The sequence below is a fragment of the Astyanax mexicanus genome, chromosome 15, assembly GCF_023375975.1.
Source record: "Astyanax mexicanus isolate ESR-SI-001 chromosome 15, AstMex3_surface, whole genome shotgun sequence".
Classification (NCBI taxonomy): Eukaryota; Metazoa; Chordata; class Actinopteri; order Characiformes; family Acestrorhamphidae; genus Astyanax; species Astyanax mexicanus.
The window spans coordinates 414,926-425,652 of record NC_064422.1 but is presented as its reverse complement, the minus strand read 5'-3'; the positions used below and the strand labels follow the sequence as shown (position 1 = coordinate 425,652).

Here is a 10,727-nt window from a genome sequence, read left to right as displayed (position 1 = left end):
ACGATTGAGATGACGCGACTGCAACTCGACTCTAACAAGACTTTATCACAACTCTGGTTGTGACAGTGAAATTGCTTGTACATTTTTAGGTTTCCCGGGGGGAATCACTACACACTGATGGTACGTTTTTAAAAGTTAACTTTTATGGAGATGATGATTTCATTTTCCTGCAGGATTTGGCACACTGCCCTCACTGCCAAAAGTACTAATTGATCTGATATAATATTATAATATCTGATCTAAATGTCTGACACACTGATTTTTGTATTTGTTTATTGGCTGTAACTAAAATCATCAACAATAAAAGAAATAAACTCTTAAAATAGATCATTCTGTGTTTAATATAATATATATAATATATGAGTCTCATATTTAAAACTGCATTACTGAAATCAAGAAACATTTCAATGATATTCTATGTTTTTTGAGAGCACTAGTATAATGTCTGTATCGGTGCTCGAAGGGTTGTTGTCCCAATACTTTTATTAGGGGAGGATTCTTCCCTTACTTTTGTAACTCTGTTCTAAGGGGAGGGGTTACACTATAAAACAAGGGGATAGGGTACAGTTTAGTAATGGGATCGGGCCAGGTGCTCAGTGTGAGTCTGAGGGAGGGTGGGGCCACTTCCAGCCTCCAGCACTAGATGGCGGTAATGAAGCGGAGCCGGGGCGGCGGGGAATCAGCCGGTCAGCGTTTCTAAACATGAGCAGCGCTGACTGACTCCTCTGAGTCTCTGTTTTACTGCAATGGAGCCGAAACCAGAGGACCGGACCGCAGGAACCAGGTACCGGTACTGTTCACAGCGGGGATATAATACCTGCTCTTAACCTTTGAGGAGATCTGCAGGAGCTGCAGTAAAACATCATGTCTGGGTTTGTTTTTAGCACCTGCGGCTAACGAGCTAGCTTAGCTAGGGTAGGTTAACCTGGTTAGCTTAGCTTAGCTTAGCTGTTTGTCTGCTCTTTACGTTCCAAACTGCTTTATATATCTTAGTTAAATGTATTAAAATGTCTTTTAATTTTTTAACCTTAATGGTTTTACTTAATTTTTATCTTAAATTTTAACTGAATATTGATACCAAATTCACAATTAAATCAGAATAATTCAGTGAGCATTCATGTATGACTGAGGGAACATGACTGTAAATATGGTAACAGCATACAGCTCTGGAATACAAAATGGACCCCTTTTTATTATGTATTATCAGTTTCTCTGACTTTATGTACACGTATATATTTGAGTAAAATGAACATTTTGGTTTTATTCTATAACCCACTGACAACAGTTCTCCCAAGTTACAAATACAAATATTGTCATTTAGAGCATTTTTTTGCAGAAAATGAGAAATGGTCAAAATAATGACAAATGTACAGTGCTTTCAAACCAGTGATTACATAATGCAAAGACAACAAATTAATTTTCATTTAAAAACAACAATGTTAATGTTTTAAAGAGTTCAGAAATCAATTTTTCATAGAATTACCCTGATGTTTAATCACAGCGTTTATGCATCTAGAAATGCTCTCCACAAGTCTTTCACACTGCTTTTGAGTGACCTTATTCCACTCCTGGCACAAAAAATCAAGCATGGCTTGTGACCATCCAACTTACATCTTACATGATTACAATCATAGCTTTTTTTTAGTGGGGTTCTGGTCTGGAGATACATACTGTTGCTGAACCTAGACCTGACCAACTGCAGCAACCCCAGATCATTTGCTTAGTTAATTTATTAATAATTATTATTATTTCTTTTTTTGGCCCGGCAGTTTGGGAGTTTGAATAACGTTGATGTATGAAAGTAGTTTGTGTAATTCAAGAGCCATGTAGTTAGAGCCTTTTAAAATGAAGAATAATGGTCTGAATATGTTATGTATTGCAGGTATCAGCTGCTGGACCTGCCCTGGGAGGACATCTTGGTGACGCATGTGCTGTGTTACCTGCCTTTGCGGCATCTGGTCAGCCTGCAGTGTGTGAGCAAGACTTTTCGCTCTCTTGTTCAGGTTTACCTGGCCAACTGTCGCACGTTCGACCCTGCACAGGTGAGCTGCACTGCTGAAATTGTACATTTAACTGTATGAGTAGTATTAATGCATTTCATACATACAGTTTCAAGATATATATTTACACAAGGTGAACAAATGTTTGTGGATACTTTGTATACCATATATAACATTCCCCAGCACAGAGCTGTGGAACAGTATTCTTTGGAATGATGGTGCTGTTTACGATACATTTGGGAATGTGAGTTCGGGGATGCATCCAGAAACACCAAAAGCTACTCCTTTTTCCTACTGATCCTCCTTCTGTTGTCTGTGACCCGGAAACTGATTGAGGGGCGTCATCTTGCCATCTGCCCACAAATCAGAAGCGATGAAAGAAGCTGCTTAAAATCCTCCTCCATGTGGCTTCCAGGTAGAGGATGCACCAGAGTATCCTACCTAGGAAGTCTTTTAGGGATTTTGGAGTGACATTGATGTGGCCACACCCACAGAGCACACAAGCACATGTCATTTAATTAATTCATTATTTATTTACTAATATTTTTTGTGCATGTGCAGAAATAATACAACTTTATCAAAAACACTTATGTGACTGCAGGAAAAATCTGTTCACTTATTATGAATAATATAACATGCATAAAATTACATGCAATCACTTTTATTGGATTGGCCAATATTTAATAAAGTTTCAGAAATTACCGTATTTTTTGCCTCATAAGGCGTACCAGTTTATAAGGCACATTATTATTAAAGTCAAATAAGCGCTGGATGTTAATCTACACAGATTTCTCTTCTGAAAACTGTTAATTTGGGTGTGTAAATCGCTTCTGTTTATTTACAGTAAGCGTAGATTTCCAGATTTCCAGTAAGGCTACCCAGACAGCTCTACACTGTGGAACCCTGAGTGTTCTGGTAATCCAGCTAACCAATATTAGCTAGCTGTTCATCCCACATAGCTTGTTTTAACACCGTAAACGGAAAGGCTACAGTCCAATATATATACCAATAAACATTGAAAGAGCTAACTAGTGCTTAGTGCGGTTAGCAGGTAATGTTAATGCTGCTCCAGCAGTGCAAGTCGGGGTTAAAAGCAGGCTACAGGCTAATGCTAATACTACAGCCTCGATTCTTGGTGCTGGAGAATTAAATAATAGAACATAACTAAAACGCTTCAGTGGCTTTACTGCTCCTTACAACCTGACTACATAAGGCACACCGGATTAATAAGCGCACTGATAATTTTTGGGAAAATTAAAGTATTTTAAGTGCGCCTTATCGTGCGAAAAATTCGTTAAGGATTTTCTGTGCAATAAGCATGAATTTAAATATCCATGATTAACACAGTTTAAAGGATGAACATATATTTGCTGACTGCTTGCATTATCTGTGATTGGCTGGGCAGTATTGGTGTAGGCTAAAAGTAAGCATTGTGATTGGCTCAGTTCATCAGTAGTCAACATCATATCTAAAAGGGATCAGTTGTCTCATTTCCCCAATTACTGCTCCTTTTTTTCCATTCCTCCTTCTCCTCTCCTCGATTCCTCCACCTACTCCCAAGGTATTTCATAATACCCTTGATTTTGGAAGAAATTATAAATGAACAGTTTTCCAAGCACGTTTTCCATATATTGCATTTATTGTACTCCTGGACAAATGCCTGTTACATTACTCTGTAGTATTAGTTCCCGATTTATCCCAACTAGTAAAGGTTGTGGCATTAGGCCATTGATGCCTATAGGTTCATGTTTAACTGCCCAGAGAGTCTGTTTCTACTGGCCAACCCAAATCTACAGTCACTAGACAAAATTTGTGTGTATTTACACACCCTGTAGTGTGTATATATAATTCTACCTTTCAGACTGTTGCTTTTGTATCTCTCAGCTTTTCATCAAATGCATGTGTACCAGTTGCCCTTGAGGTGGATCTCAAAACATGTTTATTTACTGCTGTGAAGTAAAAGTCAATTACACTCCTCACCTCTAGGAGGACGCCATGAGCAAAAGACACTCATTCTCAAATAATGTTGCTTTAAATGTAATAAAACCTTTTAACTATGATGATGATAAACCTTCCACTCTCTCCTTCTCCAGACAGGTCCTCGTATTCCGAAGGAAGCTTTCTGCTCCATGCTCCGCGACAACAAAGTCCTCCACAGCCTCTCTGTTCATGGCTGCTCTGACTGGATCACTGATAAGGAGCTGCTGCCTGTGATTGGTCAGAACCAGCTGCTGCTGCGCGTGGATCTGCGCGGTTGCGTCCGGCTGAGTCGTCACACGCTGGTGGCCGTGTCTCTGAGCTGCCCGCGCCTGCAGCACCTGTGCCTGGCACACTGCGAGTGGGTGGATAACCTGGCGATGAGGAGCCTTGCTGACCACTGCCCGGACCTGCGCTCGCTGGACGTCACCGCCTGCAGGCAGCTGAGGGATGAAGCCGTGTGTTACGCCGTGGGAAAGTGGCCTGAACTGCGCTCACTATCTGTAGCTGTAAATGCAAACATAACGGATGTGGCTGTGGAGGAGGTCGCCAAGCGCTGCAGGAACCTGGAGCAGCTCGACCTGACTGGGTGTCTCAGAGTGCGCAACGAGGCCATCAGGTGAGAGTGTGTGTGATTGTGTGTGTGTGCACCAGATTTTTTGCATTTAGGTTAGTTTCCCCTCATTGCTGACACACTCGGGGATGGAGTAGCATTAGCATTCAGAGGGGAGTATTATCGGCCTGTAGCCTGCTCCTAACCCCGGCTAGCACTGCTGGAGTAGCATTAGCATTACCTGCTAACCACGCTCACTATTTCCCCTTTCAGAGGGGTCAGTATTATCGGCCTGTAGCCTGCTTCTAACCCAGCAAGCACTGCTGGATCGGTTAGCCGCTAATGCTAAAGCTCAAGCATTAGTGCTGGAGAAATTCGGTAATGTAAGCTTACTATAAATAAACGGAAGCATTTTATTTACCCAAATATACAGGAGAGAAACCTGTGTAGATTACCATCCATCTCTGGTTTGAATTTAAAAGAAAGTCTTTTTTTTATTACAGTTTTGTTTACTTAGCTTTAGTTAACTTAGTTAGCTACCACCCACCACCACCCAGCGACGAGACCTGCTGAATTAAAAGTTCCATATAGTGTCTCTTAAAATGCACCTCATAATCCAGTGGGCCTTATGTATGACAATAGACCAGAAAAAAGACGTTTATTGATGGTGCGCCTTATAATTAGGCAGGCCTTATAGTGCAAAAAATACGGTAATTGTTATATTAAAGTCAGCATTAAGTAATTTTTATTTTATACAAAACCAAAAAGTCTTGCTAAGCTGAGGACACTGAACCTATAGAAATAAGTGCAATAGACAAGTTCAATAACTTCTGCGATGACAAGCAGCATTATAAACCAGCTCATGTGAATTTTATAACTTTTTCCGTAGTTGGCAAGGCCTTTTAGATTTTGGCTGAACCAGCCGGCTTGTTAGCTTCTATTGCTGCAGCTCCACTGTTGTGTTTTTAAACCAGGAAACCTTGGGGGTGAAAATAGTGTTGGGGAATGAGTAACAGGTGAAGTCAGAGTCTCACCCAAACAGATTTCTGTGAGATACTGCACAGAGCCAGTAATAAAATACTGGCTAAAGCTCTGCTGACAATGCTTGAAGTTTGCATGTTTCCCTAATCTGATGACATATCCTGATCATTTTCTTGAAATTAATAAAATATTTGTCAGTATTTTGTCATATATCCAAGAATATCACAATTGAAAAAAATAATTATCATGAATTATTTTGGGGCCTTTTTATTCACCCTTAATGGATACCCCTTCTAATAAACACACATTACTGACGCAAATGTGCAAATGTGCACACCCAGCTTGTTTAGTCCCTGTATAGAAATGCTCCTAATAAAATAGGGCTGACTGGCTTTATGATCTGACTGTTGTATATTTGTGTATGTTTGTGTAGGACTGTGGCGGAGTACTGCCCTAAACTGCAGTCTCTAAAGGTGAATCACTGTCACAACGTCAGTGAGTCCAGCCTGGGCGTTCTGCGAAGAAGGAATGTGGAGATTGACGTGGAACCTCCCCTCCAGAGGGCACTAGTGCTGCTTCAGGACGTGGTGGGCTTTGCCCCCTTCATCAATCTTCAGATATAGCACCCTCACAGGGTATACGTGTACCACACACCTCAGGATAAGAGTGCTAAGCTACCATCAATTGCACCTGTGCATAAAAGTAAACATTAGGCTAAGAGTCCTAAATCAGCACTCCATTCCTGAGACATGTGGTACATATGATCCCTCAACAAGTGGAGGTTCAAACAGGTGAGTGTTGGGTTTAGTGTATAGTAAACAAAACTGTAGTATGTAAGTTTGCTCTTTTTTCAATCACATGAGAATACACAAATGATTGTAATTCTGACAAACATTGTTTTTTTTTTGTATTATCAAAAAATAAGATCTATAAATTTAATATTAAATTGGTTGTCTGGCCTGTTCCTGTTTCATTAACTTCACTCGGGTTTGCCAGCGATGATTAACAAATCCTGGAGAGTTTTTCATTCAGTTTTTCACTTTTTTAAAGGATTAAAATGTGTTATCAAGGAAGATGACATGATTAACTTTGTCAGGATCTTCCAGATATTAAAATTATCAAAAATATGTAACATTTATTTCTGTTCTATAAAATGTTCTATAAGATTTAATTTACAGAATTTATTTAGCAATACTAATATTTTGGAGAAGACTTTTCCCCCATTGTTTAAATTCAAATTCACTGATGATTGCAATGTAGCTGTTTAGAGCATATATTGTCATGAGTGAATGTGTTTTAAAAGTTTAAAACCTGTGACACTGCAGCTAATCATCCTGAATGTAGTCAAGAACTAAAATGATAAAAGCTTGGAACCCAGGATAGTTCATTGATACTTTGTATGTTCTGCTGGTACAAGTGGATCAGAGACAGCAGTGCTGCTGGAGTTTTTAAACACTGTATCTACCCACACTTTATTACACACTTTATTAGTCAACTGTAAAATAAATATTGTGTTTCGTTTAATCTAGTCAATGTTGTTTCCTATGTTTCAGGTTATCTCGTCATCCTTGGTCCATTTGGAGCAGCTGTCTGTGCTGGCACACTGCATTGTGGTGGAGGATGTACTTGCATAACAGACGCATTTCATATTTAGTTTAGTGTTTTAGAGCAGGAGTGTTTGTCCAAATCTGGTCCTGGAGCTCCTGGAACACTGTTAGTGTTAGAATTGGGTCTGGTGCATTATTACAGAGGGCTTTCCAGGATTAGAGTTTCACACACTGCTATTTTAGGAAATTTTAGCTCTTATATTGAATACAAAAACAAATCTCTAAATTTTCAGAACACTTGAATTTTGAATCTGTTCTACTTGACGTTTGCATGTGTAAATGCAAAATGTAAAAAGCTAATTATACTATAAGAATTTAAGTCCTAAAGAGTTGGATTGCTTTAGAAGTCCGCTGGATTTCCTTTATGCTTTACTTTGTGGTGAACACAAAGCTTTGTATAATTTTGCACTAATGAGAGGCTGAATGATTCCAGCTGCACTTTCCTGAGTATCTGTTTGTGGCATACATTTAAACTGTACTGTACAGGGGTTTTAGGCATCTGAGCACTATATTATTATAAATCATTTCTCACAGCAGTAAGATGTATACTATGAAAACACTAGATCCAATAAGAAAAGATGACGGCCAACACAAACACAGTAAAAAGAAACAAAAGTCCAAGACAAACAAAACTCCAGATTCCAGATATCTCCCAGATGTTCTCAGCTTCTCAGTGGATGTGTTCAATTCCATCTGCATCTCACCTGTTTTTCCTTAATTAAATAATGAATAATCAAACTAAATGTTTGGTGATGCCTATGGCTGTGACAGAAATGAAACCCTGCTCCCTCATTAGTAGTGCACTACATAGGGGGAAATAATTTAGTTTACTAAGTAGTGCTAGAAACAAAAGTGAATTAATTTCTCTTCCTCATTGTTAACATGTGTAAGCATCAGTCACATAAACACATATGTAACTGGCTCCACACTATAACTTTTTAATTGTTATTTATGTTGTTTACAAACATAAACCTTAATTTAATGAACTTTGTTCTCTGCAGTGAGTGGCTCAAAACTATCGCTGACTTGTTCACTGATCAAGCATTTACACCCATTATCCATTTTATCAGGAGCACTGATCACACAGGAGCAGTTTGCAGTTCTATAATTACAGTGCGTGTTGTGCTGATACGAGTGTATCAGACACAGCAGTGCTGCTGGAGTTCTTAAACACTCCATCCACTCACTGTTCACTCTATTAGACACTCCTACCTATAGCTGCTCCACCTTATAGATGTAGTAAAGTCGGAGACAGTAGCTCTGAAACTGTTGCTGCACAGTTTCTGTTGGTCTTTTTTTAATCCTTCAGCAACTCTTGTTGTGATCTACAGCATTTAATATAAATCATTTGTGCATTGTTATATATAGTATATAGAAGGCCAACTACCCAACCCACTCATTAGGACTCCCCCTATCACTAGTGATGCCCCAACACACCAGGAGGGTGAAGACCAGCACATGCTTCCTCTGATGCATGTAAAGTCAGCCACCGCCTCTTTTTGAACTGCTGCTGATGCAGTATTGCCGAGTAGCATCACAGCGCGCTCGGAGGAAAGCGCAGTGTTCTGATACATCAGCCCACAGATGCCCTTTGTAGTGATGTGGGGAGAGAGCGCCATCTACCCACCCAGAGAGAGCAAAGCCAATTGTGCTCTCTCAGGGCTCTGGAAGCTAATGGTAAGCTATATAAACGGGATTCGAACCAGCAATCTTCCGTTCATAGTGGTTGCACTTAAGTTTGCTGGACCACTCGGAGCCTTGTATGAGGAGATCTTTGGAGATGTTTTAATAGGCACAGTGATGTAAGAGCACCACTTTTTGTATTTGTTCTAATATTAATGTTTTACTAAGTGTGCGCAACAGTTACTGCCCTGAGAAGGAGCTTTTTCATGCTAGTTTTCAGAGATGCCTGAAACCTTTGCACAGTACTGTACATCACCATTAGATTGTGAGGTGTCCCAGTGGTCATGGGAATACAGTAGATGAGCACCTTCCACACTTTATCCTATAAATAGACCCTCAAACCCTAAAACAAGCTGTTATTTCTGCACTGTACAACTGCTACTAAATAATCCAGACCTGGTGGCTATAAAGTGACATAGTGAGTTTGTATAGACCTACAGAGATGTATATATTTATTTACATCACATGAGATAAAAGCAACATCCAGGACTGAAAACTGGAGTCAAGGTCCAGATTTAAAGACTTAAACGATAGAAGAGCCAATTTTGGCTTCTTTATGGGACCAAAATTGTTTTCTTGTGAGGGAAATAAATGCGTAACTCTGAAACTTAGTCTTAGGGCACTGGAGCTGCATTTTAAAGATGCAATTCTGATGACTGATATATCATAATATCTTCTTATCACATTATACCTGGTCAATCCATGTTAATAGCATCTGTATTGTATTTTGATAAGATTTTACCTGCATACATTTGCTCTCTGTAGTCAGTTGTGTGTTCCGTTATTATTTGTTTTAAATGTTTCTGAGACCACTTCCTGAAGTGGTTCGAGTAATCTGATGTGTGTCTGTTTTAAACGCATTACAGACCACCTTCTAAAGTGGTTTAAATGATTGGATTAGTATCTGTATAATGTTTTTCAAACCACCTCCTGAAGTAGTTTGATTAATCAGATCAGATGGTTTGAGATCTGGATTTCTATTAGTTTTAAATGCATCTCTTCAGGTGGTTTGAGTGATCAGATTAGTATGCATTTTAAATGCATCTTGGGTGTGTTTACACTTGCATTTTTATGTGGTTTGGTCTTAATCAGATATAATCCTAATGCGTAAGTTGCATGAATTGATCAGGTGTAAACTGGGTCTTGGTTTAATGGTTAAGACTCTGTTATGTGAACCATTTGACTTTGTTTACAATGAAAAAAGGACGTTAACGCTGTTGAGGCCTTGACTGTGTTTGCCTTTATATCTATAGCTGGGGTTCCTATCCCTGGTCCCACAGGAACCTATTCTCTGTACATTTTAGAGTTTACCCGTATATTTATTTTACCTTTATATATATTTATTTTACCTTTTTTTTGGCAATAAGAGCCTGGCTTTTAACACATCTAGTCCTGATAATCAGCTCAATCAGAAGTGAAGTCCATTAAGATCACCTATTTCTTTTAGAAAGTGGCTATTAAGAATATCAAACCTTTCAAATCATGGTTACTACTAAGTTGCTTTCACAAGTACATTCTTAAAAACGAAGGTGCTTCGTACGGTTGTATGAGCTAAGCCATAGAAGAACCATGAAACCAGAACTGTGTTTGTAATTGAAATGTGTGATAACGGAACAAGATCTGAACAATCTTCTCTATATGTTAAAGTTATTTAACAGTTTGAAAGGTTTTTCAGACTTTTATATCTTCAGTATAAACATGGTTCTTTTAGAGATGAACTACATGTATGTGAGGTCCCATGAGAAGTGGTAATACCCACAGTTTCACTATATTGCACATTGTGTTATCAGACTGTTCATTTGCTTTTTTTATCTTGGTTTTTGTTATTTGTATGATTCTGTACTCTTTTGTTAAGCACTATTGTAAAAGATGCCTCATTGTCTTATGCTGAATATTCTGTATGAGAGAATATATGATCTAATGCAA

The 10,727-nt window shown here is 38.9% G+C and overlaps 1 protein-coding gene across 1 annotated transcript; it reads left to right on the top strand.

The window, feature by feature from the left end:
- Positions 1-652: 652 nt before the first annotated feature.
- On the top strand, positions 653-10,727 carry fbxl15 (F-box and leucine-rich repeat protein 15). The gene is made up of 5 exons (XM_007233888.4): positions 653-784; positions 1,883-2,042; positions 4,094-4,596; positions 5,945-6,302; positions 7,065-10,727. Exons 1-4 carry the CDS (start codon positions 747-749, stop codon positions 6,132-6,134), a joined length of 891 nt encoding a protein of 296 aa, XP_007233950.1. The 5' UTR covers positions 653-746; the 3' UTR covers positions 6,135-6,302; positions 7,065-10,727.